This window comes from Macaca mulatta, chromosome 10 (genome assembly GCF_049350105.2).
Source record: "Macaca mulatta isolate MMU2019108-1 chromosome 10, T2T-MMU8v2.0, whole genome shotgun sequence".
Classification (NCBI taxonomy): Eukaryota; Metazoa; Chordata; class Mammalia; order Primates; family Cercopithecidae; genus Macaca; species Macaca mulatta.
In genome coordinates this window covers 27,922,546-27,949,271 of record NC_133415.1, presented here as the reverse complement: position 1 = coordinate 27,949,271, position 26,726 = coordinate 27,922,546, and the positions used below count along the sequence as shown (strand labels likewise).

General features: G+C 54.0%; 4 protein-coding genes across 14 annotated transcripts; 3 read left to right on the top strand and 1 right to left on the bottom strand.

The window, feature by feature from the left end:
- The first annotated feature begins 1,849 nt into the window (after positions 1–1,849).
- Positions 1,850–3,982, top strand: CHCHD10 (coiled-coil-helix-coiled-coil-helix domain containing 10). 3 transcript variants are annotated; one of them, XM_077950390.1, is made up of 4 exons: positions 1,850–1,967; positions 2,262–2,428; positions 3,541–3,688; positions 3,790–3,982. In XM_077950390.1, the coding sequence occupies exons 2-4, from the start codon at positions 2,300–2,302 to the stop codon at positions 3,807–3,809; spliced, it is 297 nt and encodes a 98-aa protein (XP_077806516.1). In that variant the 5' UTR covers positions 1,850–1,967; positions 2,262–2,299; the 3' UTR covers positions 3,810–3,982. The 3 variants fall into 3 exon arrangements, with proteins under 3 accessions (XP_077806516.1, XP_015005335.3, XP_015005334.3); XM_015149849.3 differs by having other exon boundaries at positions 2,209–2,428; XM_015149848.3 differs by having other exon boundaries at positions 2,209–2,428; positions 3,520–3,688.
- C10H22orf15 (chromosome 10 C22orf15 homolog) lies at positions 3,953–9,875 on the bottom strand. 7 transcript variants are annotated; one of them, XM_028828602.2, is made up of 6 exons: positions 6,490–9,784; positions 5,644–5,730; positions 5,415–5,557; positions 5,104–5,178; positions 4,915–5,024; positions 3,962–4,095 (listed from the first exon to the last, which is right to left on the bottom strand). In XM_028828602.2, the coding sequence occupies exons 1-6, from the start codon at positions 6,512–6,514 to the stop codon at positions 4,062–4,064; spliced, it is 474 nt and encodes a 157-aa protein (XP_028684435.2). In that variant the 5' UTR covers positions 6,515–9,784; the 3' UTR covers positions 3,962–4,061. The 7 variants fall into 7 exon arrangements, with proteins under 7 accessions (XP_077806515.1, XP_028684435.2, XP_001083349.3 ...); XM_001083349.5 differs by having other exon boundaries at positions 5,420–5,557; positions 6,490–7,533; XM_077950389.1 differs by lacking the exon at positions 4,915–5,024 and having other exon boundaries at positions 3,953–4,095; positions 6,490–9,800.
- A 5,664-nt stretch (positions 9,876–15,539) lies between these two features.
- Positions 15,540–17,275, top strand: VPREB3 (V-set pre-B cell surrogate light chain 3). Its single transcript, XM_015149835.3, has 2 exons — positions 15,540–15,692; positions 16,820–17,275. Exons 1-2 carry the CDS (start codon positions 15,644–15,646, stop codon positions 17,140–17,142), a joined length of 372 nt encoding a protein of 123 aa, XP_015005321.1. The 5' UTR covers positions 15,540–15,643; the 3' UTR covers positions 17,143–17,275.
- Positions 17,276–18,877: 1,602 nt separating this feature from the next.
- Positions 18,878–26,482, top strand: ZNF70 (zinc finger protein 70). 3 transcript variants are annotated; one of them, XM_077950378.1, is made up of 2 exons: positions 18,878–19,012; positions 24,571–26,482. In XM_077950378.1, the coding sequence occupies exon 2, from the start codon at positions 24,650–24,652 to the stop codon at positions 25,988–25,990; it is 1,341 nt and encodes a 446-aa protein (XP_077806504.1). In that variant the 5' UTR covers positions 18,878–19,012; positions 24,571–24,649; the 3' UTR covers positions 25,991–26,482. The 3 variants fall into 3 exon arrangements, with proteins under 3 accessions (XP_077806504.1, XP_015005315.1, XP_077806503.1); XM_015149829.3 differs by having other exon boundaries at positions 18,878–19,036; XM_077950377.1 differs by having other exon boundaries at positions 18,878–19,306.
- Positions 26,483–26,726: the final 244 nt, after the last annotated feature.

Sequence of the window (26,726 nt, the reverse complement as noted above, 5' to 3'; positions counted from 1 at the left end):
GTCCATCAGCCATGGGAGCTGAAGGAACAACTCTACAGTTTAGGCCCAGGGGACCACCATGAGAAGTGTGCAGTTTGTTTGGTTTGACAAACAGGAACCAGGTGGCAGGGACTGCACGAGCAAGGGAGTAGCGGCTGGACCAGGCCTGGTGAGTCTGCCAGGAAAGAATGGCCCACCCTTTGTGTGCTCACCTCACTGGGAGGCCACCCTCAAAGTGGGTGGTCACCCCCCTTCAGAGAGGAGAAACTGAAGACGGGGTGGGGAAGGGCCCTGTTCACAGGCTGGCTGAAAGGACTGCAGTGTGTGAGAACACAGGGCTGCACCTGACTTCCATGGAGAGCATGCATGGCCGGGGACAACTGTGCACACACAGAACTGAGCAGGCCAGGCAGGGCCAAACGCCCCAGCCACCGCTCCCCTCGCCCCTCGACCTCCTCCTTCCTTACAGAGGGGCCCCCTCTCTTACTTGGTGACCCACACCCCTAATTCTGGGTGCTTTTGTTCTTGGTGTTGCACCCTGCCCACAATCCCGGTGCCAGGAGTCCTCTGTGGGCACAGCGAACAGTGATGAGGGACAGTCCCTGCCTTCCCCCACCTAGGAGTAATAATAACAACCACGGCAAAGTCACCCAGAAAAGACCATAAAAACCTCAAGTTCAGCCGGGCGCGATGGCTCATGCCTGTAATCCCAGCACTTTGGGAGGCTGAGGCGGGCGAATCACGAGGTCAGGAGTTCCAGACCAGCTTGGCCAACATGGTGAAACCCCGTCTCTACTAAAAATACAAAAATAGCCAGGTGTGGTGGCATGAGCCTGTAGTCCCACCTACTCAGGAGGCTGAGACAGGAGAATTGCTTGATGCTGGGAGGCAGAGGATGCAGTGAGCCGAGATCGCCACTGCACTCTAGCCTGGGCGACAGAGCAAGGCTCCATGTCATAAATAAATAAATAAATAAACCTCACGTTCCCGAAGAGCAGGAAAACGTTCTAAATCCGCGCTCCAGCTCACCTGGCCTGGAACCAAGCTGCTAAAATTGCGAGGCTACAGGCTTCAACTTGCGCTAGATTTGACTGAGCTGGGCAAATGCTCCTAGGCCTTTGGGATAGACGCGCTGCCTGGATGTCGCGTAAAGGCCGTCAGTGTCGGAGACTGCACCCGCGGAGCCGGGGACTAGGTGGCGGGGCCGGCCCGGGGAATCCGGTGGGGTTGAGGACCGCGCTGGGGGCCTCATCTCATCCCCCGCGGGCGCTGCCTAAGGCTGCCGGCGTTGGCAGCGCATTTTGGCCCAGGCAGTCGAAGACGGGTTGGGACGCCCCCTCGTGGGAGTTCTGGGGATGGGTTGCTCTAAGCCTTCCCCAGGGTCGCGCTTCACTGCCCTAGGCCACCCGAGACCCCGAGGCCACGCGGTGGTCAGCAGACCCTGTCTGGTGGGAGGGGGCAGACAGCCGAGCCCGGAAGGGGGCAAAGAGCAGAGTCAGGCCTGGAACCTCGCGTCCCCTTCCCGGTTGGCCCCAGCCCGTCGCCTCCCCGTCTCCTCTCCCCTACAGGGCTCGCAACAACCCCCAACTCCGCTCCCTGCCCTCTGCGGTGCTCCTAACAGAAGGAACCGTCCCCCTCCTTAAGCCCTCGGCGTTTTGCCACGCAGGCCCGTGTCCCCAGAACTCGCACAGCCTGCCAAGCATAGGGAGGGAGCAAGGTCCCATTTCCAGCCGAGACCCGGAGCTGCTGGAAGGGAGAGGTCCAGAGGACGGGTGAAGGGGGACAGGCTTGGAGGGCAGTGCCACCTCCCCCTGGGGGCGTGTCCCTGAGGCCCCGCCCGGGGCCCCGCCTTTTTTGCGCCGGCTGTGACAAGCGCTGCGGCATTTGTCCCCGCGACAGAACCGCTGCCGCCGTCTCTAAGGTCGCCCGGGTCCCGCCGCCGCCACCATGCCTCGGGGAAGCCGCAGCATGGCCTCCCGGCCAGCCAGGTGTGAGGGGGACAAGGGGCCTGTGGGGAGGGGGTTAGGGAAGCGTAGGTACTCCCCCAAGGGCGTCCGCAGAGTGACCTTGGCTGCTGCTGCGCCATCTTGGCGGGGGGAGGGGCAGGGGTGCAGCACCCACGTGTGGAGACAGGGGTCGTCCACCTCTATGGGGGTCGTTTCCAGGAGCTGCAGCACCCCCAGCCTGGGGTCTGGCCAGGATTAACCCTGCTTCCTCCCACCTCCGCAGCCGCCCCGCCGCGCCCTCTGCCCACCCGCCCGCGCACCCACCGCCCTCAGCAGCCGCCCCAGCACCCGCCCCTTCGGGCCAGCCGGGGCTCATGGCTCAGATGGCGACCACGGCCGCAGGGGTAGCCGTGGGCTCCGCTGTGGGACACGTCATGGGCAGCGCCCTGACCGGAGCCTTCAGCGGGGGGAGCTCGGAGCCCTCCCAGCCTGCTGCCCAGCAGGTGAGCATCGCGTCCAAGAGAAACTGAGGCAGGATTCTCTCAAGGCCACACAGGGAGCTGCCCAAGTGTCCAGTGAGGAGTGTCCGCGTGTACTCACCATTGCTTCAGCCCAGGATTCTTTGCCCAGGAAGGGTCCTAGTCCACTGGTCTTGAGTTCAGTGTCACTTAGAGGCAGGCTTCCCAGCCCCTCCCTTGAGGCCGGGGTCCCTAAGCTCCCAGGGAGAGACACCAACCAACCCTTTAAAGATGGGAAACCCAGGCCCTGAGGGCTCAGAGACTTGTCCAAGGTCAGCTCACCCTAGCAGAGTGGAGGGATGGTGGATTTCCTGAGCCCCTGTTCTCCCCGCACCCAGGTCTGCACATTGTGGCCTCTGGGCCCAAGGGTGAAGGGGAGCCACTTCCCTGATGACCTTTCCCCTGCTGGGGACCCCACTAGCCCTAAGCCAAATGTGGCTTTGTGGCTAGGTCAGGGGTCATGAGGATTAGTGTAGCTGAGCCAGGAAGGTGCTAAAACTTGTGGGGGTGGGGCTCATACTCTGAGAGTCCAGGCAGAGTACTGGGCTCTTCTAGAGCCTTCTCCTCCCTCCCCTGCACCCGCCCAAAGTGCCCATTAGAAGGCAGCAGAGGCCAGGCGCAGTGGCTCACGCCTGTAATCCCAGCACTTTGGGAGGCCAAGGCAGGTGGATCATGAGGTCAGGAGTTCAAGACCAGCCTGGCCAACATAGTGAAACCCCGTCTCTACTAAAAATACAAACATTTGTTGGGCATGGTGGCAGGCACCTGTAGTCCCAGCTACTTGGGAGGCTGAGGCAGGACAACCGCTTGAACCCAGGAGGCGGAGGTTGCAGTGAGCCGAGACTATGCCACTGCACTCCACTCTAGGTGACAGAGTGAGACTCCATCTCAAAAAAAAAAAAAAAAAGAAAAGAAAAAGAAGGCAGCAGAAACACGCTGTCTGTAGCCGCCTCCACTGCTGGGTCACTCAGCCTGCCTAGGACCCTTGGGGCACCCAGGCTGGGGATGTGGGGAGGGGCAGGTGGCCCCAGCTTTGAAACGCACCTCCAGGTACCAACTCCAAGCTGATCCTGCAGCCTCTTGCACTGTACCCCCAGGCCCCCACCCCCACTGCCCCCCAGCACCTGCAGATGGGGCCCTGCGCCTATGAGATCAGGCAGTTCCTGGACTGTTCGACCACTCAGAGTGACCTGTCCCTGTGTGAGGGCTTCAGCGAGGCCCTGAAGCAGTGCAAGTACAACCATGGTGAGTGGGTGGACCCCGACCCAGGCGGGGATGGGGAGAGGCCGACCCTCCTCTTGCACCTGCAGGCTGACCACCAGCCTGTACTGCTCCTCCCTTCACAGGTCTGAGCTCACTGCCCTGAAGAGGTTGGTGCAAACTTGGGGGCCAGTCTTGCACCCACCTCTACCCCTCGCCGACAGCCAGACCACAACACCAGATTGTACCCGGATAGCTGGGATTGGAAGTGAGGAGGTTTCTCACCCCACAGATAACCTAAGACACAAATGTGCAATTAAAAGTTTATTTTAGACCACAGCCTGTTGTGTGCCTCTCTCGATGGCCTGTCTTCAGGGAGCTCCCTGGCTGATGAGGTGGGGTCAGGATGGATGTCTCACTACAGTGTGCAATCCATCACCTTAATCAGGGCCCTGGGTGGGGAGGAGGAGCCCTGTTGCAATCTGCACTGTGGTTAGCACAGGACAGATACCTTGGGCAGTCTAGAGTGTGGTGGAGAGGCATTAGTAGGTGATCCCAAGGGCATCTGACTCTGAGGGTGGAATGCCAGGATGAACTCATGGTTCTCCCCCTTCTCAGGGATACCTGCCACCTCTACCCTTCTTGTCTCTGCCTCCGCATCCCATTCTCTGCACCCACAGCTTAGGTGCCCCCAGCAGCCTTAAATCCTGTCTGACCTTGCCCCTCTTGCTGATGCAACTTCTCAGCAATTCCAGATTCTGCAAGAGGAGTCGTGCTGGGTTGCTGTCTGTTTGCACCTGATCACACAAGGCAGAGGTCATGGCTAACCCCCTTGGGTCTGAGTCCAACTTGGCTAGTTGGCAGTAGTGTGCCAGGTCCCCGGGCCTGCCAGAATGGAAGAACAAGCCCTTCGAACCCAGTGTGGGCCGTGCCATCACACACCATGCTGCCGCCTTCGTTGAGTTCGTCCAGCAGTTGTGCACTGAGCTGCTACTGTGTGCCAGCCCCTATGCCACATCTGTGAAGCCTGAGGACATTCCAGCCCTTAGTGAGCTGGCATTCCAGTGGGGTGGTGGGGACCTGTCTCAGGGTACAGTGTGTTCCGTCTGGGGGTACAGGTGCGTGGAGTTGCTGTTGAGGGTCTGCCTCTCATCGTATGTGTCCCTCCCACAGGAAGGGGTCCCACTCTGGGTGTCTCCCTGGGTGTCCATATCTCCTCCGTACCTGGCTCCCGGTCCCAGCTAGCAACTCCTGGGTGGCAGGGAGCTCACCTTTCTGGGCCTTGAAGTGGGGCTTTGCTCATGGCGGCCACGCCGGGTGCCCATGCGCTTCCTCCAGTTGTGGCCCGCAGAGGAGAGGCCTGACAGCCTGCGCAGTTCCTCTGGAAGGCCCGGGAAGTCCTGCTGGTAGGGGCTAGGGAGAAGGTGTGCCCTCCCCCTGGGCTGTACCCTGACACTCACCTGCCAGCTCTGGGTAATGGTCATCCAGGTTTTCCAGTAGGGACTCATAGCGGGTGGGGACCATGTCCTCTCCCTCTGTGGCATGTGGAGAGAGGATGAAGGACACCTGACTGGCCTGATGGTCCCTACTCTGCCTCTCACTCTGGAACTGTTTGCTAGTCCAGGCTGGGGGCAGAGCATGGGGTAGGGATGGAATGGGGCTAGGTCCCCAGCTGAGGTGGGAGGCTGGACAGGGCCTTGGGTGGTCTATGGTCTGCTACGCTCCCCTCTTACATTCTAACATAGCTGCAGGGGAGAGAAGCTTGGGCCACCTTACTGATGGTTCGAACGAGGACATATATGGCTCGCTCCTTCAGCAGGGAGTTGCCCATGGTTTGGGTCCATGCAGCCCCTTCCTTCAGGTCCTCCTCCAGGCTCACTAGGTTGCCGTCCTCCGCCAGGAGAGCAATGGTCGCTGAGAGGACATGGAGAGAGGCTGGGCAGGGCTGGCACCCCTGCCTGGGACCCCTCAGCCCCTCCTTCTCCTCCCTGTCTCCTCACCATCTGGGGGCAACCCTGCTTTCTGCCTCAGGTGGGCGGTGAGGTTCACCAGCCTGCAAGAGGTGTTCACCAGCACGGAGCAGCCGGCTGTGGAGGAAGGGCAAAGGTGAGCATGTGGGATCTCTTACCTTCCTCCACATCTGGGGTCCTCTGTCTCTCCTTCCTATCTTTCCCTTTCCCAGAGCTGCGACTGGGCCTAGGGGGCTAGGACTGTGCCCCAGGCAAAACAGCTCCGACATCTGTTGCTTAAACTTCCTTGGAGACCCCTCCATCCATCTCCCGTGTGTGTTGACTTTTCTCCCATATAGGGTGACCCCCAAGTGTTGGTCTCTTGAGTCCTGCAAAGCATAAAGTGCGCGCCAGCCCAGCCTCCTCCCGGGCCGCCCCCCCCCACGGGACCCAGCCCGTCCCCGCACTCCCTCCCCTACCAACTGCCCTCTTCCCCTCCACCACCGCACAGGGCCGACCCGCCTCCAGCCGGACGGACAGGGAACCTGCAACTGTGGCTAGAGTTTCAGGTGTCTGATGCACGCTGAAGCTTGAGGATCACGGATTGAATGGCGAAGAGATTGTGCGGTTTAAAAACCTGCTCCAGGGTGATGCGGCGGACGCTGGCCGAGAGGAGTCCTCGTGAATGAGCAGGACTCAGCTCGGGTTTTCCCTTTAAGGGACTTGCTCCAGGTGCTCGCTTTGCCTCCTCACAGAGCCGCTTCCCCGACCCCTGCCATCTGCACCACTCCCATCTTTCCCGCCATTACCTCCCCACCCTCCCCAAGGGCGGATGGAAGCAGCTTCTGAGTGTGCTCATCCCCCCACCCGCCTGCCAAGACAGGGGACCCCACTTACCCCCAAACATCACCTTGATAAACATAGCTGCAGCGGGGGAGGGAGATATGGGGGACTTTGATCCTCCAACTCCCGATTCCCCAACTAAGGAAAGGCCTGGAGCAGAGACCTGCTTCAGGGCAGGGCTCTGGAGGGAGAAGTGGGTGTGTGAGTGTGGCTGGGTGGCCCCAGGGCCAGACCCCTGCTCAGCCACCTCTGTGGTTCTGCTGCTTCAGCCTAGTTCAAACCCTGCAGCTAGTCCAAGACTCCTGGCCTCCTAGTCCTCCCCACTGAGCCCTGGGCCACAGCAGCTCCCCTAAGCTTCCAAGCTGGTCTCCATGGCAGTGGGGGCGGAGACATCTAGGCAGGAAATGCCTTCCTCCCTGTATCCGTTAACGGGACCCATGGGGGAGGGGTGGCAGAAGAAGTGGGCGCTGGCATTCCCTGAGGCGGGGAATGCCATCATTGGGACTGATTGTTTTTTTTTAGAGAGAGTCTCCCTATGTTGCCCAGGCTGGTCTCGAACTTCTGGGATCAAGCAATTCTCCTGCCCCAGCTTCCCACAAGTGCTGGGATTGCAGTTGTGAACCACCTCTGCTGGATGAAGTGTCATTTACATACAGTACAGTAAAGTTCACCCTTTCTGGTGTTTTCAAATTTCGCCAACTCTCATATAACCACCACCACAGTGAAGATACAGAACATTTCCATTACCCCCAAATTCCAGGTCCATAGCAGGTCACAAGCACCTCCTTGTTAGCACTCGCCATTAGCTAGTCCCTCACACAGGCTCTCACCGTCATTTCCTGTCTTTTATTTATTTATTATGCTCATTAATTATTATTATTACTGGTTTTTTTTCTTTTTTTTGAGATGGAATCTCCCTCTGTCACCCAGGCTATAGTGCAGTGGCACGGTCTCGGCTCACTGCAACCTCCGCCTCCCGAGTTCAAGTGATTCTCCTGCCTCAGCCTCCCGAGTAACTGGGACTACAGGTGTGCACCACTACACCTGGCTAGTTTTTTGTTTGTTTGTTTGTTTTGAGACGGACTCTCACTCTGTCACCCAGGCTGGAATGCAGTGGTGCGATCTCGGCTCACTGCAAGCTCTGCCTCCTGGGTTCATGCCATTCTCCTGCCTCAGTCTCCTGAGTAGCTGAGACTACAGTTGCCCGCCACCATGGCCAGCTAATTTTTTTTGTATTTTCAGTAGAGATGGGGTTTCACCATGTTAGCCAGGATGGTCTCGATCTCCTGACCTCGTGATCCACCTGCCTCGGCCTCCCAAAGTGCTGGGATTACAGACATGAGCCACCGCGCCCGGCCTTTTTTTGTATTTTTAATAAAGATGGGGTTTCGCCATGTTGGTCAGGTTGGTCTCGAACTCCTGACCTCAAATAATCTGCCCACCTTGGCCTTCCAAAGTGCTGAGCCACCAAGCCTGACCTATTTATTTTTATTTTTTTGAGAAGGAGTCTCGCTCTGTCAGCCATGCTGGAGTGCAGTGGTGCAATCTTGGCTCACTGCAACCTCTGCCTTTTGGGTTCAAGCGATTCTCCTGCCTCAGCCTCCTGAGTAGCTGGTATTACAGGTGCCAGCCACCACGCCTGGCTAATTTTTATATTTTTAGTAGAGATGAGGAAGGTCAGGCTGGTCACGATATCCTGACCTCAGGTGATCCGCATGCCTTGGCCTCCCACAGTACTGAGATTATAGGAATGAGCCACCGCGCCCAGCCATTTCATGTATTTTGCATTTGTCTGCTTCTCCCAGTCTCTCCCCTTCTTGTTCCCCTCCTCTCTGTCTTCTTTTTCTTTCTGTCTAGATTTCACATTCTCTCTCCTCTCCCCTCCTCTCCCCCCGCCCCTTTCCCTTTCTTCCTTTTTTCCTTTCTCTTCCTCCCTCCCTCTCTCCCTCCCTCCCTTCCTTCCTTCCTTTCTTTTTTTGACGGAGTTTTGCTCTTGTTGCCCAGGCTGGAGTACAATGGTGCAATCTTGGCTCACCGCAACCTCCGCCTCCCCAGTTCAAGCGATTCTCCTGCCCTAGCCTCCCAAGCAGCTGGGATTACAGGCATGTGCCACCACACACAGTTAATTTTGTATTTTTAGTAGAGACAGGGTTTCTCCATGTTGGTCAGGCTGGTCTCGAACTCCTGACCTCAGGTCATCCGCCCCCCTCGGCCTCCCAAAGTGCTGGGATTACAGGTGTGAGCCACTGCGCCTGGCTGGCTGGCTTGCTTTCCCTTCCTTTCTCTCTTTCTTTCTTTCTTTCTTTCTTTCTTTCTTTCTTTCTTTCTTTCTTTCCCTCTTTCTTTTTTCTTTCTCTCTTTTTCTTTCTTTTCCTTCCTTCCTTTCTTCTTTTCTGTTCTCTTTTTTTTTTGAAACAGGGTCTTACTCTGTTGCCCAGGCTGCAGTGCAGTAGCACAATCATAGCTCACTGCAGCTTTGGCCTCCCTGGCTCAAGCAATCCTCCCACTTCAGCTTCCTGAGTAGCTGGGACTACAGGTGCATGCCACCATGCCTGTTGAAATTTTTTTTTTTAATTTTGTAGAGACGGAGTCTCCTTATGTTGCCTAGACTGGTCTTGAACTCCTGGGGTCAAGCGATCCTCTTGCCTTGGCCTCCCAAAGTGGTGGGATTATAGGTGCAAGCCACTGCTCCCGGCCTCACATTGTTTTTTTTGCCTCTCCGTGTTCATCCTTTCTTTGACTTTTTTTCTCCATGTCTCTTTTCATTATCCTTTCTCTTTCCATCCTGCTTACTGCCTCCCCTCTGTCTCTGTCTCTCCACTTCTGTCTCCTGCCCCCACCCCATGACCCTCCACCAGACCTCTCTAGCCAGGGCACCAGGTGGATGCCTGGAACAGCGCCTCCCTTTTCCCAGCTCCCTTACCCCAAAGTTTTAGAAGTGCTCCCAGCCCCCATGATTCAGCTGTGTCCTGCCCTTTGCAGGCAGAGTTCTGGACAGTGAGGGTGGAGGAAAACTGAGTCTTTCATGAAGCCTGCCATTGTCAGACTCTGGCTCTGGATAAGCACTTTCCTTTGGACTGCCTTGGTGTTTCCATCTGTAAAAGAGGGGTGTGACCCATGACTTAGCAGGGCTGTGGTGAGGATTAAGTGTGATACATTTCAAAGAGCTGTCTCTGTGCTCAGCACCTTGATGTAATAAGCACTCCAATCAGTATTGCAGAAACAGGCAGCACTTCCCAAACTTATTTAAACATGGGGCGGCCAGGCGCAGTGGCTCATGCCTGTAATCCCAACACTTTGGGAGGCCGAGGCGGGCAGATCACTGGAAGTCGGGATCTCCCCAGCCTGGGCCAACATAGCAAGGCCTCATCTCTGTAAAAATAAAAACATTAGGCCGGGTGCGGTGGCTCACGCCTGTAATCCCAGCACTTTGGGAGGCTGAGGCGGATGGATCACAAGGTCAGGAGATCAAGACCATCCTGGCTAACACGGTGAAACCCTGTCTCTACTAAACAAATAAAAAAAATTAGCCGGGCGTGGTGGTGGGCGCCTGTAGTCCCAGCTACTCAGGAGGCTGAGGCAGGAGAATGGCGTGAACCCGGGAAGCAGAGGTTGCAGTGAGCCGAGATTGCGCCACTGCACTCCAGCCTGGGTGACATAGCGAGACTCCATCTCCAAAAAAATAAAATAAAATAAAAAATAAAAACATTAGCTGGGCGTGGTGGCTCACACTTGTAGTCCCAGCTCCTCGGGGAGGCTGAGGTGGGAGGATCACTTGAGCCCAGTTGAAGGCAGAAATTAATTAAAATCATACCACTACGCTTCAGCCTGGGCGACACAGTGAGACCCTGACTAAAAAAAAAAGACAAAAAACAGTGCCCTCTTTTTAACTCACAGCCTCCAGAATTCCCTTGGGGAGGCTATATAGCCCCTTCCCAGGTCCCACTCCATTCTTGACACCTCCTCAGGGTATCTCCATGACAATCAAGATAGAGTCTCTTGATTCACTTCTTGGTGGCGATGAAGAGGAGATGCTTGGATGGCAGATGGTGACTATCAGAGCTGAGGCTCCAGGCCTGGAGTGGCCTTTCCTTCCAGATTCGGGCTCCAGGCACTGGAGGATCCACACTTACAGTCTCCTGAGCTGTATTCTGCGGGATGTGGGTCCCCAGATATGGTTCTGTCCTGGGGAAAAGTGCCCCATGTTTGTTTGTTTGTTTGTTTTGAGACAGAGTCTCATTCTCGTCACCCAGACTGGAGTGCAATGGCACGATCTTGGCTCACTGCAACCTCCGCCTCCCGGGTTCAAGTGATTCTCCTGCCTCAGCCTCCTGAGTAGCTGGGATTACAGGTGCCCACTACCATGCCCAGCTAATTTTGTTTGTATTTTTAGTAGAGACAGGGTTTCACCATGTTGGCCAGGCTGGTCTTGAACTCCTGACCTTGTGATCCACCCACCTCAGCCTCCCAAAGTGCTGGGATTACAGGCACGGGCCACCTAGCCCCTCCCATGTTTTGTTTGTTTGTTTGTTTGTTTGTTTTGAGACGGAGTCTCACTCTGTCGCCCAGGTTGTAGTGCAACCTCAGCTCACTGCAGCCTCCACCTCCCAGGTTCAAGCGATTCTTCCGCCTCAGCTTCCCTAGTAGCTGTGATTACAGGAGCACACCACCAAGCCTGGCTAATTTTTTGTGTTTTTCATAAAGACGGGCTATCATCATGTTGACCAGGCTGGTCTCGAATTCCTGAGCTCAAGTGATCCCCCCGCCTCTGCCTCCCAAAGTGCTGAGATTATAAGCATGAGCCACTGCACCCAGCCTTATTATTATTTTTTGAGACAGAATCTCACTCTGTCACCCAGGCTGGAGTGCGCTGGCACAAACATGGCTCACAGCAGCCTCAAACTCCTGTGCTCAAGTGATCCTCCCACCTCAGGCTCCTGAGTAGCTAAAACTATAGGTGTGAGCCACTACGCCTGGCCAATTAAAAAATTTTTTGTAGAGACAGGGTCTTGCTCTGTTGTTCAGGCTGGTCTGAAACTGCTGGCCTCAAACGATTTTCCTGCTTTGGCCTCTCAAAGTGCTAGGATAACAGGCATGAGCCACCATGCCCAGTGTCACAATTATTTTCTGATGTTAGCCTTACCTTACCTGAATAATAACAAAACCAATTAAAATGGTGCACTCTTGTAAGGCGCGGTGGCTTATGCCTGTTATCCTAGCACTTTGGGAGGCTGAAGCAGGAGGATCGTTTGAGGCTGGGAATTCAAGACCAGACTGGGCAATATAGTAAGACATATAAAAAAATTTTTTTTTTTTTTTAAGACGGAGTCTCGCTCTGTCTCCCAGGCTGGAGTGCAGTGGCGCGATCTCAGCTCACTGCAAGCTCCGCCTCCTGGGTTCACACCATTCTCCTGCCTCAGCCTCCTGAGTAGCTGGGACTACTGGGACTACAGGCGCCTGCCACAACGCCCAGCTAATTTTTTTGTGTTTTTAGTAGAGACAGGGTTTCACCGTATTAGCCAGGATGGTCTCGATCTCCTGACTTTGTGATCCGCCCGCCTCGGCCTCCCAAAGTGCTGGGATTACAGGTATGAGCCACTGCGCCTGGCCTACAAAAAAATTTTTAAAATAATTAGCTGGACATGGTGGCTCACACCTGTAGTCCTAGCTTCTTGGGAGCCTGAGGTGGGAGGATCACTTGAGCACAGAAGTTTGCAGCTACAAATGAGCTAGGATCACACCATTCTAATCCAGCCTGGGCAACAGAGCAAGACTCTGTCTCAAAATAAGTACATCAATTAAATAAAAACAAAAGAATTAGTCAGGCATGGTGGCATGCACCTGTAGTCCTAGCTATTCGGGAGGCTAAGGCGAGAGGACTGCTTGAGCCCAGGAGTTCATGGCTGCAGTGAACTATGATCAGGCCGCTGTACTTCAGCTTGGGTGACAGAATGAGACCTTGTCTCAAAGAAAAAAGAAAAAGAAGGCTGGCCACGGTGGCTCACGCCTGTAATTCCAGCACTTTGGGAGATGGAGGCAGGAGGATCACGAGGTCAACATAGTGAAACTGCATCTCTACTAAAAATACAAAAATTAGCTGAGCATGGCGGTACGTGTCTGTAGTCCCAGGTACTCGGGAGGCTGAGGCAGGAGAATCGCATGAACCCAGGAGGCGGAGGTTGTGAGCCAAGCATTGCACCACTGCACTCCAGCCTGGGCAACAGAGCGAGACTCCGTCTCAAGAAAAACAAAAAGAAAAGAGAAAAGAAGAAAAGGAAAGGAAAGGAAAGGAGAGGAGAGGAGAAGAGAGGAGAGGGGAGGGGAGGGGAGGGGAGGGGAGGGGAGGGGGGGAAGTGCCATTGACATAGTTTGTGGCCGGGCACGGTGGCTCACGCCTTTAATCCCAGCACTTTGGGAGACCCAGGCAGGTGGATGACAAGGTCAGGAGTTTGAGACCAGCCTGGCCAACATAGTGAAACTCCGTCCCTACTAAAAATACAAAAATTAGCTGGGCATGGCAGTGCATGCCTAAAGTCCCAGGTACTCGGGAGGCTGAGGCAGGAGAATCATTTGAACCCAGGAGGCGAAGGTTGTGGTGAGCTGAGCATCGTGCCATTGTACTCCAGCCTGGGCAACAGAGCGAGACTGTCTCAAGAGAAACGAAAAGAAAAGAGAAGACAAGAAAAGCAAGGGAAAGGAAGGGGAGGGGTAGAGCAGGGGGAAAGTGCCATTGAAACATAGTTTGTGATCGGTGGCCTTCAATCCCAGCACTTTGGGAGGCAGAGCAGATCATGAGGTCGGGAGATCCAGACCAGCCTGACCAACATAGTGAAACTGACCAACGTGGTGAAACCCCGTCTCTACTAAAAAAAATACCAGCTACTTGGGAGGCTGAGGCAGGAGAATCACTTTGAACCTGGGAAGCGGAGGTTGCAGTGAACTGAGATCACACCACTGCACTCCAGCCTGGGCAACAAAGAGCTAAACTCCGAAACTCTGTCTCAAAAAAAAAAAAGAAAGAAAGAAAGAAAGAAAAGATAGTTTGTTACTCAAAGTTCCCCTAAAAAAGGGAGTACACCAAGGTGTGCCACACAGGAAGCAGAAGGAGTGGGAGGAACTGTGGGCAAGGGCCTCTATTGTGGTTTCCAAGGCTGGGCCGGCAGGTTTAGGACTGAATAATTAAAGTGGATTCTGGAGCATGGGCTGTCCCTAGTTGTCTGGTGCATAGACCTGGAGAGATTAGGGCAGGTGGAGTATAAGAGCAGATTAAGGAGGGAGTTGAGGGGGTTGGGATTAGTTGACTTGTGTTTGAAAAGCATGCTTTCAGAAGAGTTATTTACTCTCATGGCTGGGTGAGGTGGCTCATGCTTGTAATCCCAGCACGTTGAGAGCCCAAAGTAGGAGGAGACTGAGAGGAGACATCAGGAGACTGAGATCAGCTTGGCCAATGTGGTGAAATCCCATCTTTACTAAAAATACAAAAAGAATTAGCTGGGCTTGGTGGCGTATGCCTGTAATCCCAGGTACTTGGGAGGCTGAGGCAGGAAAATCGCTTGAACCCGGGAGGCAGAGGTTGCAGTTAGTGGAGATAGCGCCATTGCGCTCCAGCCTGGGCGACAGAATGAGACTCTGTCTGATAAAAAAGAAAAAGAGTTATTTACTACCTATAGAGACTGGGTAACCCTGGGAGGGTCAGTCCCACAATGGTCAGCAAGGCCCCAGATTACAGAGCATTGTAATACAGAAAATAAATGACATGGTTAATCCACCCCCTGTGGCCAGCACTTAGCAAATAGGTCCCATCTTTGCATTTTCACAATCCTCAGGCTGGCATTATGCTTGACTTCATGTTCCAGATGAGAAAACTGAGGCACAGTGGGGGGAAGTAACTTGGCCGAAGTCATGCAGTTAAGAAGAGCAGGAGCTAGGATTCAAACCCAAGTTCAAAACCACCTCAGCTACTTGGAATCCTAGCAAATTAAAGGTTGTGATACTGTCAAGTGCTGGTGAGGATGCCAAGTCACTGTAAACTCTCTTACTCTGCTGGTGGAAGACCAGATTGGTACAAACACATGGGGAACCCTGGCAGACCTAGTAAAGCTAAATGTATTCTTTCCTTGCCGTCTGGCAGCTCCATTCCTGGGTGTGTCTCCGGCACAAATGAGTGCACCAAAAGACATGGACAGAGACATTCACAGAATTTTTATCTGTAACGGCCAAAGACTGGAGAGCATCCAAATGTCTAACAATAGGAGAATGGAGAAACTGATTACGGTGCATTCACACAATGGATTACACACAGCTATGGGCATGAATTAAATATTGCCGCACACACATGGATCACTCCCATCCTGTTCAACAAAAGAAGCGGCATAAAAGAGGGCACACTATCATTCCACTTATAGTTGAAGCTCTAGAGCAGGCAAAAACTAAAGTGATAGAAGTCAGAATGGTGATTCCCTTGAGGGTGCAGGTCATCATTAACTGAGGGGGCCTCAGGGGAGATGGAGATGTTCTTTTTTTCTTTTTGAGACGGAGTCTCGCTCTGTTACCCAGGCTGAAGTGCAGTGGTGCGATCTTGGCTCACTGCAACCTCCGTCTCCCGGGTTCAAGCGATTTTCCTGCCTCAGCCTCTGCAGTGGTTGGGACTACAGGCACCCGCCACCATGCCCAGCTAATTTTAGTATTTTTAGTAGAGATGGGATTTCACCATGTTGGCCAGGCTGGTCTTGAACTCCTGACCTCAAGTGATCCGCCTTCCTCTGCCTCCCAAAGTGCTGGGATTATAGGCGTAAGCCACTGCCCTCAACTGAGATTTTCTAAATCTTGATCTGGGTGGAGGTTGCAGGAGTGTGTGTGTGCGCGCATACATACATATACATAAAATCATCAAGCTATACACTTAAGATTTATGCACTTTACTGTATGCTAGTTGTACCTCAATAAAAAAGTAGATTTCTACCTGCTATAACTGCACATGAGGACTTCTGGGCTCCTGTTCTTGGAAGGCCTCGTGGTGCCAGGACCCTGGCATTTGGGAAGATGGGGCTTGGCCATTGGGCTCCAGTCACCGCCCCTCCTTCCTCAGTCAATAGGCTGATTTGCATGCTCTGTTGTGGTCCAGTGGCCTTCCCAGCCCTGTGCCCCAAAGCACCTGGAGCATATAGCCTTGCAGAACTTCTCCTTGCCTGCCTCCCTGCCTCTGGCCATGGCCTGCTGGTGCCTCAGCTTCCTTCTGATGGGGACCTTCCTGTCAGGTGAATCCTCCCTGGGCCTCACTCACCTGGGTGTGGGGTGGGGAACAGTACTGACCCCAGAAGGCCCCTGCAAGGAGGCAAATTGATGGGGACAGTAGAGCAGGTCCTGGGAGGGTTTTTTTTTTTTTTTTTTTTTGAGACACAATTTTGCTCTTGTTGCCCAGGCTGGAGTGCAATGGTGCAATCTCGGCTCAATGCACCTCCACCTCCCGGGTTCAAGTGATTCTCCTGCTTCAGCCTCCTGAGTAGCTGGGATTACAGGCATGCGCCAACACACCCGGCTAATTTTGTATTATTAGTAGAGACAGGGTTTCTCCATGTTGGTCAGGCTGGTCTCAAACTCCTGACCTCAGGTGATCTGCCCACCTCAGCCTCCCAAAGTGCTAGGATTACGGGCTTGAGCCACCGCGCCTGGTTGGGAGGGGTATTGAGGTAGAGGGGTGACCTGGCTTCAGGCAGCTCTGCCCTTGACCTGGGGCAAATCACTTTCCTGTGTGGGTCTTGATTTTCCCATTTGTGAACGACCAGATCACTAGAGCCCCGGACTCTGACTTTGGGTCTCCTTCTTAGTTTTTCACAGGGGAAGCTATTGTGGGCTGGTCCCTACCCCACAGGGCCTGAGGCAATCTAACCTCCCTGAGAGGGTCCCTGCAGCCAGTTGCTGGAGGCTGAGTAGATGTGTGGGACAGCCCAGGAGGTTCCTGGGGTTGGTTAGTCTGTATTCAGGGTTTGGAAGAGCTGAAGTGAAGTGGGCGGGGAAGTGGGGGAGGAGGGGTGCAGTTCTGCAGAGAAACGTGGATGGGTAGCAGAGGGACCTAGAGGCTGCTAGTCCAACCTTCTGAGCTCTGGGCCTTTAACTGAACACAGGTCTTTTAGGGGATGGCACTAATGGGGACTTGGGGGCTAACTCCAAATCCCTCACTCAAAAAGGGAGATGGAGGTCCAGAGAGGGCACCCTAAGTCACACAGAACCAGGCCTCCTGCACCCCATTCATTGCTAATCCCATAGCACTGGGCTATGAGCCCTTTGGAACTGGGAGTCTCCATGGAGTCCAACCAAGCTTTCACAGGGCAGGGGTGGGAGAGAAGGAGCTCAGGCTGGGCCTGAGTGTGTTTGTGTCTCTCAGTCTCCCAGACAGTCCTGGCCCAGCCGGATGCACTGCTGGTCTTCCCAGGCCAAGTGGCTCAACTCTCCTGCACGCTCAGCCCCCAGCACGTCACCATCAGGGACTATGGTGTGTCCTGGTACCAGCAGCGGGCAGGCAGTGCCCCTCGATATCTCCTCTACTACCGCTCGGAGGAGGATCACCACCGGCCCGCTGACATCCCTGATCGATTCTCCGCAGCCAAGGATGAGGCCCACAATGCCTGTGTCCTCACCATCAGTCCCGTGCAGCCTGAAGATGACGCAGATTACTACTGCTCAGTTGGCTACAGCTTTGGTCCCTAGGGGTGGGGTGTGAGAGGAGTGCCTCCCCTCTGCCTCCCGTTTCTGCCCCTGATCTTGGGTCCATTTTTAACTTTCTCTGAGCCTTGCTTCCCCTCTGTAAAATGGGTTAATAATATTCAACATGTCAACAACAGCTATTGTGAGGGTCATGAGATCCTGGCTGAAAAATGTTACTGTGGTGGGTTTGGGAGTTGAAGACCCACTCTCGGGATGGGGTACAGTGTGCGGGGAAATGGGGATTCTGGGGACTGTTGTCAAAGAGGAAGCACCTGAGACTCTTGGGGCACGGCCCAGACTCCCCCCTGGCCCCCTGGGGACTCAAACTGGTAGCCTGACCTTCCTGTGACCTGAGGAGCTGGAGGGAGAAAAAGGAACCAGCCCTTGACGCCCCCAACTCTGCATGGTTGGTTATGGTCCAAGGGTTATGGCTCTAGGGTGGCTGGTCCCCATGAAGCTCAGGCTGTTGGCTTGGGGAGGGGCAGCCACTGCCTACCCCTTGGAGTCTGTGCCCAAGGCCTGACACAGCACTGATGGGGCAGGAAGGCAGATGTGTGTAGGTAGCATGGCCGGGGGGTGGGGGCACTCGAGCGCCATGGCTGAGGGTGCTGAAGGCAGGTGGGCAGATGGCTGGGGCAGAATCTCTTTTCTCAGGACAGTGTGTTCTCCTGATGTCCTGTGATTGGGCCAAGGTCTGCGGAGGGAAGCTCTCCCACAAGCTGGGCAGCTGCACCTGAGCTGGGGCAGGCATGGGCAGAACACCGGGTGGAGGAGTCAGTCTTGCCATTAGCAGCAAGGAGCGGGTGGAGATTTTTTTTTTTTTTTTTGAGATGAGTCTCGCTCTGTCGCCCAGCCTGGAGTGCAATGGCACTATCTTGGCTCACTGCAACCTCCGCCTTTCAGGGTCAAACGATTTCCTGCCTCAGTAGCTGGGATTACAAGCGCGTGTCACCACTCCCGGCTAATTTTTAGTAGAGACAGGGTTTCACCATGTTGGTCAGGCTGAGTCTCGAACTCCTGACCTCGTGATCCAACCGCCTCGGCCTCCCAAAATGCTGGGATTAAAGGCGTGAGCCACTGCGCCCGGCCAGCGGGGCGGAGATTTCAATAACACATTCCTCTTCCCTCCCGGTGCGCCTGAGAGGCGGCGCTTCAGGTCGAAGTCAGCTCTGGGATGCAGAGAGTTGCAGGGCTTAGGGTCCTGGGATGGTCCCGCAGACACTCCTAGCTCTTCGCCTGCCCCTTCTCATCTCTGTTTCTGTTGGGGGCGGGGAGGGCAGGCAGGACCAGGGCTACCCTTGAAACAGGTTGAGGGAAGGGGATCCTAACAGGACCCTGGTGCCTGTGTAGAGTGACAGGGTCGACAGCTCTGGGGCTCCACTCTCCTTTCCCTGAAGACCCCAGCTGCTTCAGTAGCTTCTGGCTTGCACCCAGCCCCAGCGCAGATGTCCCGAGTGCCCGCGGCTCGATGTCCGCCCGCCCGTCCCGACCTGTTTCCTCCTCTACTCTCCTGCCAACGCCTGCCCATCTCTTGTCTCCCGGACGGCCAGAGCCACCATGCCGACCGGAGAGGCTCTCCTGACTCGGGTCCTTATGCCCCAGGGCCCGGGGACTACCTGCGGCGAACCCCGGCCGCGGTGGGACCACCGAGACGCCGGGACCTCCGCGCGGCCTAGAGTGGTCCCGGAAGTGCCCGCGGGCCGGGGGCGGGGCTCTGGGCGCTCGGGCGGCCGCGGGCACCGCGTCAGCAGCTGCCGCGGAGCAAGGCAGCGTCGGCCGCGTCGGCCGCGGGTTGGAGCAGCTCTGGTGCGGCCCCGCCCCGCCCGCCTGCGGCCCCGCCCCGGCCCAGGTGAGCTGCCCCGCCCCGGCCCAGGTGAGCTGCCCCGCCCCGGACCAGGTGAGTGGCCCCGCGTCCGTCGGTGTGACCCGAGTCCGCCTGACCACCTGTCCCTCCGGTGGCCCTGGGTGCGCGTGTCCCCAATAGCGGGGAAGCCTGTAGGGGCGCCACGTCGCCGCCTGGGCAGCGTGTGCGGGTCCGTGGCCACTCTTGGGCCCCCAGCCAGGAAACCTTGTCTGCACTAAGGGTTTGCAGGGTGCCCAGGCCCTAGGGATTCTCTGGAGGATGGGATGACAGATGCAGAAGGACCCGGAGAAGGCCCCGACAGAGGTGGGAAGCATGGAGTTCCAGACCTTTGTATTTTCGGTCCAAAAACACTTAACATGTTGTGGGAGACAGATAAAGGGTTGCCAACTTTTTATCCTGAGTGGAGACTTCAGCGTGTAGGGGCCACATAGTGGGAATGGAAAACCTCTACGGAGGGAAGTTTGAGAACACCAGGATTTAACAGGTGGGCGGAGGAAGAGTTGCAATCTAAAGATATCAAGAAAGAGAATTTGGAAGGCATGAAAATTGGGAAGAGAGCGTTCAGAAGCCAAGGGAAGAAAGCGAGGGTGGGGATGGGGTTGGGGAGTAGCTCAAAGCTTTCATGCACCCAGGTAGGCAATGTGGGCGGGTGAAGGGGTATTGTCACATCTTCGTTTTTCAAGAGAAAGCCAGAAACCTAGTGAGTTTTAAATATTGGCAACTAAGGAAAATGAACAGGAAAAGCCGAACTCTTCGAGAGCCAAACATAACGTAGCAGGATCTCCAGGCTGCCAATTTGCAATCCCTGAAATGAAGGGTTTTGAGAAGGAGGTATTGGAGAGCAGTGCCAGATGGGGTGGGAAGGTGAGGACTGAGAAGAGAGGGACTTGGCAATGAGGAGGTCATCGGATGCCAGAGCTGAGGTCCCAGCTGAAATTGGAAACTCGAAATTTGTCGTGGTGCCATACATAGTTGTATGATTTTTCTTGGCAACATTTAACAACTTAGGAGGAACTGGTAGAGAAGGCTGGGACTTAGCCGCTAGTTGCAGCCGGACGAGGAGGTGAGGAGCATGGTGCTGGAGCGTGAGAGTTAAGTGACGCGCATAGCATAGAGAGAGTCTAAGCTGGATGGAGAAGGGGTGGAACTGGCAAAGGAGAACTAGAGTAAAAATGGCTTGGATTTCATGAGGTCGAAGAGCACAAATTGAGTGAGAGAGCTGGAAGGGTTGGAGATTGTGGGTTGCTGAAGAGGAGGGGGAGGGGGAGAGGAGTTGAAATGATCTAAGAATTTTTGAAAATACTTTAGGTCTGGGAGAGGGGACTCATGCCTGTAATACCAGTACTTTAGGAGGCCGAGATGGGCGGATCGCGTGAGCTCAGGAATTCCAGACCAGCCTGCGGCAACATGGAGAAAACCCGTCTCTACAAAAAGTACAAAAATTAGACAGGTGTGGCACGTGCCTGTAGTCCCAGCTACTTTTCTTTTCTTTTCTTTTTTTATTTTTATTTTTATTTTTTTAATTTTTTTTTATTTTTTTATTTTTTTTTTTTTTGAGACGGAGTCTTGCTCTGTCGCCTAGGCTGGAGTGCAGTGGCCGCATCTCAGCTCACTGCAAGCTCCGCCTCCCGGGTCTACGCCATTCTCCTGCCTCAGCCTCCCGAGTAGCTGGGACTACAGGCGCCCGCCACCTCGCCCGGCTAGTTTTTTGTATTTTTTAGTAGAGACGGGGTTTCACCGTATTAGCCAGGCTGGTCTCGATCTCCTGACCTTGTGATCCGCCCGTCTCGGCCTCCCAAAGTGCTGGGATTACAGGCTTGAGCCACCGCGCCCGGCCCTATTTTTATTTTTATTTTTGAGACAGAGTCTCGTACTGTCGCCCAGGCTGGAGTGCAGTGGCGCGATCTCGGCTCACTGCAAGCTCCGCCTCCTGGGTTCACGCCATTTTCCTGCCTCAGCCTCCCAAGTGGCTGGGACTACAGGTGCCTGCCACCCAGCCCGGCTAATTTTTTTGTATTTTTAGTAGAGACGGGGTTCACTGTGTTAGCCAGGATAGTGTCCCAGCTACTTAGGAGGCTGAGATAGGAGAATCACTTGTGCCCGGGAGCCAGAGGTTCCAGTGAGCTGTAATCACACCCCTGCACTCTGTCCTGGAGAAAGAAAATACTTTAGTTCAGTCCTTTTTAAAAAATATATCCAGTCTTTATATTGGCTGAAAAATCTTTTTAAAAAATCATTTCTGGGCCGGGCGTGGTGGCTCACGCCTGTAATCCCCGCACTTTGGGATGCCAAGGCGGGTGGATCACCTGAGGTCAGGAGTTTGAGACCAGCCTGGCCAACATGGTAAAACCCCATCTCTACTAAAAATACACAAATTATCCGGGCCTGGTGGCGAGTGCCTGTAATCCCAGCTATTCAGGAGGCTGAGGCAGGAGAATTGCTTGAACTCAGGAGGCGGAGGTTGCAGTGAGCCGAGATTGCGCCATTGCAGTCCAGGCTGGGCAACAAGAGTGAGACTCCATCTCAAAAAAAAAAAAATCATTTCTGCTGGGCATGGTGGCTCATGCCTGAAATCCAGCACTTTGGGAGGCGGAGGTGGGAGGATTGCTTGAGCCCAGGAGTTCAAGACTAGCCTGGGCAACTTAATATTATCTCATCTCTACAGAAAAATTTAAAAATTAGCTGGGTGTGGTGACATGCCCCTGTAGTCCCAGCTACTTGAGAGGCTGAGGTGGGAGAATCAGTTGAGCCTGGGAGGTCAAGGCTGCAGTGAGCGGTGATTCCACTCCTGCACTCCAGCCTGGGTGACAGAGTGAGACCCTGTCTCAACACCAAAAAAAAATTTTTTTCAAGTAGAAATGAGTTCGGACTATTCTGGTTAATTTAGTATATATGTATTTTTAAGGCAGTTACTCCCTAGATTCAGTATAAGGATAATAGTACCTTCGTATAGAGTTGTGAAGATTAAATGAGGTGCCATGAAGGACCTATTAATGCCTAGCACATAGTAGGTGCTCAGTGAATATGAGCTGTTGCTATCGTTATTGTGTCACCTGAAGACTTTGCCTTTATCTAGCACAGAATTTTCTGAATAGAGCTCTTTGGGGCTTCTTCAGGGGCCACAGCTGGGAGGGGGAGTGCTGAGTGGGCTGTTCTAGCTTCCTTCATTGTTCCTGCTAAGGCGTCCTCCTTCAACTGGAGCAGCTCTGCTTTTGTCTGTTTTATTTACTTATATCTCCTAGACCAGTGATCCCCAACGTTTTTGGCATCAGGGACCAGTTTTGCGGAAGACAATTTTTCCCTGAATGGGTGGGGGACATGGGGGATGGTTTTGAGATGAAACTGTTCCACCTCAGATCATCAGGTGTTAGATTCTCACAAGGAGTGCACAACCTAGATCCCTCATATGCACAGTTCACAATAGGGTACGAGTTCCTATGAGAATCTAATGCTGCTGCTGATCTGATAGGAGGCAGAGCTCAGGCTGTAATGCTCGCTCACCTTCCACTCACCTTCTGCTATGCGGCCCGGTTCCTAACAGGCCACAGACCGGTGCCTGTCCCCCACCCTGGGAGTTGGGGACCCCTGTCCTAGACAGTTGGCTTATTTGACTAAAGTGTTCTTTGACCAAAAAAAATGACAGTTCTAGCACAAAAACAAATGGCTTTTCCTCCATTTGATCAGTTATTCAACAACTGTGTACATTGGAATTGTGCTTTTGTGCTGGGGGCTGGAGCTTCTGAAATGAAGGAGCGCGGTATTTGCCCTTAGAGAATTTTCAAGCTAATGGTGGGGGCCTGAGATGGTGAACAACCTGAGGGTGCAAAGAAAAGGGGACGTTTGGACAAGTCCTGAAGGATGAGCAAGTGGCAGTCTGAGAATAGTCCTTACCTGTTAGGACCAGACAACAGGAGTGCAAATTAGTCATCGAGCTGGAAAATTGGAATTGTTGGAGGGACCAGCCTGGGCAATACAGTGAGACCTCATCTCTACAAAAAGAAATAATTAAAAAAATTAGCAGAGTGTGGTGGCTTACACCTGTAGTCCCAGCTATTCAGGAGGCTGAGGTGGGAGGATCACTTGAGCCTGGGAGGCAGAGGTTTCAGTGAGCCAAGATCACACCACTATACCCCAGCCTGGGCAATAGGGCGAGAGCCTATCTCAAATAAAAAAGAAGTGTATAGGAGAGACAGGCAGGAGGTGGATTGGAAGGGCCAGGTGTGAAGAAGTTGGGCTGTCACAAGATCCTAAGAAGAGAACCACCAGGCCGGGCACGGTGGCTCACACCTGTAATCCCAGTACTTTGGGAGGCGGAGGCAGGCAGATCACTTGAGGTCAGAAGTTTGAGACTAGCCTGGCCAACATGGTGAAACCCAGTCTCTACTAAAAATACAAAAATTAGCCAGGCATGGTGGCAGGCACCTGTAATCCCAGCTACTTGGGAGGCTAAGGCAGGAGAATCACTTGAAATTGGAAGGCAGAGGTTGCAGTGAGCCAAGATCGCGCCACTGTACTCCAGCCTGGGCGAAAGAGTGAAACTCCATCTCAAAAAAAACAAAGAAAAGAAGGGAACCACCATAATCCGTAATCAGGCTTACATTTTAGATATTTGACTCTATTCTTAGCGTAGGGCGTGCACCAGAGGGAGAGGTGGAAACCGGAGGTCAGCAGCTAGTTTGGAGGTGAGCACTAAAAAGATCCCAGGAGGTAGCACTGAAGCCTGAGCTGCAGAGTGGCAGTGAGGACTGAGAGACAGAGATGCTGCTCGTGCAGCCTCAGGAAGTAGATAGGAGGGGACCAGTTGGGTGAGAATAACAGCAGCTATGCTGACTCCTAGGCTGGGGCACTTGGCTGGAGGGAGTGCAGCTGAACTAGGGTAAGGGAAGAGCTCTCTTTCTCTTTCCCAGTAAAACCTGCCCCCAATGTCACCCAGTAGCTGGAGTCTTGCTCCTTTTCTGCAGTGGCCCCACTTCCTGGTTGTTGTTGTTGTTGTTGTTGTTATTGTTGTTGTTGTTGTTTGAGACAGAGTCTCACTTTGTCACTCACGTTGGAGTGCAGTGGGGTGATCTCCGCTCACTGCAGTCTTTGCCTCCCAGGTTCAAGTGAGTCTCCTGCCTCACCCTCCCTAGTAGCTGGGATTACAGGCATCCACCACCACACCCGGCTAATTGTTTTGTGTTTTTAGCGGAGATGAGGGTTTCACCATGTGACCAGGCTGGTCACTCCTAACCTCTAGTGATCTGCCAGCCACGGCCTCCCAAAGTGTTAGGATTATAGGTGTGAGCCACCGCGCCCAGTCCCCACTTCCTGTTTTAGCTCACCTTTCTGAACACCTTCAGCCGGTAGAGTCTAGACACCATGATGTGGCACTTGATTGTGTCTGTCTGTCTGCCTTCAATTGTCTGTGGTAAGCAAAACTTGCCTCTAACTCATTTGGGATCATCTTCAGGGCAAGATTGTATCTTATGCATATTTGGTTATTTCTAGATTCTAGGACAGGAAGCAGGCATTCTAGGACATGAGCTGCTTGACTTATCGACTTGACAGCGTTCCTGTTTTCTTTTCAGATTGTCAGAACAGTAAGTGTGGCCCAAAGAAGAACATTTTTAAAGAAATACAACCATTGGGGATGATAGCAGATTCACAATGGAGGTTCCCCCAGCAACCAAGTTTGGCGAGACCTTTGCATTTGAGAACAGGTTAGAGTCACAACGAGGACTTTTCCCAGGGGAGGACCTGGGGGACCCTTTTCTTCAGGAAAGAGGTTTGGAGCAAATGGCTGTGATCTACAAGGAGATCCCTCTTGGTGAGCAAGATGAAGAACATGATGATTATGAGGGGAATTTCAGTTTGTGCTCAAGCCCTGTTCAGCATCACAGTATCCCCCCAGGAACCAGACCCCAGGATGATGAGCTCTTCGGACAAACCTTCCTCCAGAAATCCGACCTCAGCGTGTGTCAGATAATCCACAGTGAAGAACCCAGTCCATGCGATTGTGCAGAAACAGACAGAGGGGACTCAGGACCTAACACGCTTCACAGAACCCCACAACCAGCCAAGCCCTATGCGTGTCGAGAATGTGGGAAGGCCTTCAGCCAGAGCTCGCACCTGCTCCGACACCTGGTGATCCACACCGGGGAGAAGCCCTATGAGTGCTGTGAGTGCGGGAAGGCCTTCAGCCAGAGCTCCCACCTGCTCAGGCACCAGATCATCCACACCGGGGAGAAGCCCTATGAGTGCCGGGAGTGTGGGAAGGCCTTCCGCCAGAGCTCAGCCCTCACGCAGCACCAAAAGATCCACACGGGAAAGAGGCCCTACGAATGCAGGGAATGCGGGAAGGATTTCAGCCGGAGCTCCAGCCTCAGGAAACACGAGAGGATTCATACAGGAGAGAGACCTTATCAGTGTAAGGAATGTGGGAAATCCTTCAACCAGAGCTCAGGCCTGAGCCAGCACCGGAAGATCCACACCCTAAAGAAGCCTCATGAGTGCGATCTCTGTGGGAAAGCCTTTTGTCACAGGTCACACCTCATCCGACACCAGCGGATCCACACTGGGAAGAAACCATACAAATGCGATGAGTGTGGGAAGGCCTTCAGCCAAAGCTCCAACCTCATTGAGCACCGCAAGACCCACACCGGCGAGAAGCCCTACAAATGCCAGAAGTGCGGGAAGGCCTTCAGCCAGAGCTCCTCCCTCATCGAGCACCAGCGCATCCACACCGGTGAGAAGCCCTACGAGTGCTGTCAGTGTGGCAAGGCCTTTTGCCACAGCTCTGCGCTGATCCAGCACCAGAGGATCCACACTGGCAAGAAGCCCTACACCTGCGAGTGTGGCAAAGCCTTCCGACACCGGTCCGCCCTCATCGAGCACTATAAAACCCACACCAGAGAGAAGCCCTACGTGTGCAATCTGTGCGGCAAGTCCTTCCGGGGGAGCTCGCACCTGATTCGCCATCAGAAGATTCATTCTGGGGAGAAGCTATAGAAAGAGGAGCTCACACAAAGCTTGAAAGCCTGTGCTAGATGGAGCCCTTATTCCACGTCGCATGGTCTCCAAGACCCTACCTACCTCCCTGATGCTGAATGGAAACCCTCCAACCCAAGCGCTCTTGAACATCCCACTAGCAGGAAGGCCCCACGTGGCCCCCGGCCAAGCACGCCAGCTCTCAGCAGGTTTTCTGCATGGAAGGGAAGGGGGGGCGATAGGGAGGGCAGCTGGAAAAGAGAGCTGGCCTTCAGTTTCTCCTTCTTGCATTTGACTCCCAAGCCTACAGGATTTCATTTTACCCTGTCTTCGCTTTTCCCAGAATCCAGAAGAAGAATAAATGCCAAGAGGGAGAAAGTTGAGTTAAACCCAGGAAAATATCAAATGAACTCTTTAAATCAGGCTGCAGTCTGGCACTTTTAGAAGACAGAAACCACACTCACAGTCCAAATCAGTGGAAGAAAAATGAATTCAAAAGTAGAAGTGTCAGCAGCAAAGTGTAATTTTCTCGCTGGGTTGGGCATTGGTGGGGACAACCAAAACAGGTCTGCAGGACAAAGGCAGGTCTGAAGGGTGGGTCTTGGGATTGGGGGTACGGGTGGTGAGCCCCTGGACATGGTCTCTTAACCCTCTCCTTAGCCCTAGGGCAGTTTGCCTCAGAGAACTCTGTTATAGGAGGATAGAGATTTGATCCTGTTGGCCGGAGGATGTTTGACACCCGGCTGTGATTCAGCCT

Coding starts and splice junctions, on each gene's coding strand:
- CHCHD10 (XM_015149848.3), top strand. CDS start 1,927: ATGCCTCGGGGAAGCCGCAGCATGGCCTCCCGGCCAGCCAG. Junction 1,968..2,208: donor ATGGCCTCCCGGCCAGCCAG/GTGTGAGGGGGA, acceptor CCACCTCCGCAG/CCGCCCCGCCGCGCCCTCTG. Junction 2,429..3,519: donor CCCAGCCTGCTGCCCAGCAG/GTGAGCATCGCG, acceptor CTGATCCTGCAG/CCTCTTGCACTGTACCCCCA.
- C10H22orf15 (XM_077950385.1), bottom strand. CDS start 6,514: ATGTTTATCAAGGTGATGTTTGGGG. Junction 5,558..5,643: donor AGCAGGGTTGCCCCCAGATG/GTGAGGAGACAG, acceptor ATGTCCTCTCAG/CGACCATTGCTCTCCTGGCG. Junction 5,179..5,414: donor TCGTTCGAACCATCAGTAAG/GTGGCCCAAGCT, acceptor CACATGCCACAG/AGGGAGAGGACATGGTCCCC.
- VPREB3 (XM_015149835.3), top strand. CDS start 15,644: ATGGCCTGCTGGTGCCTCAGCTTCCTTCTGATGGGGACCTTCCTGTCA. Junction 15,693..16,819: donor GATGGGGACCTTCCTGTCAG/GTGAATCCTCCC, acceptor TGTGTCTCTCAG/TCTCCCAGACAGTCCTGGCC.
- ZNF70 (XM_077950378.1), top strand. CDS start 24,650: ATGGAGGTTCCCCCAGCAACCAAGTTTGGCGAGACCTTTGCATTTGAG.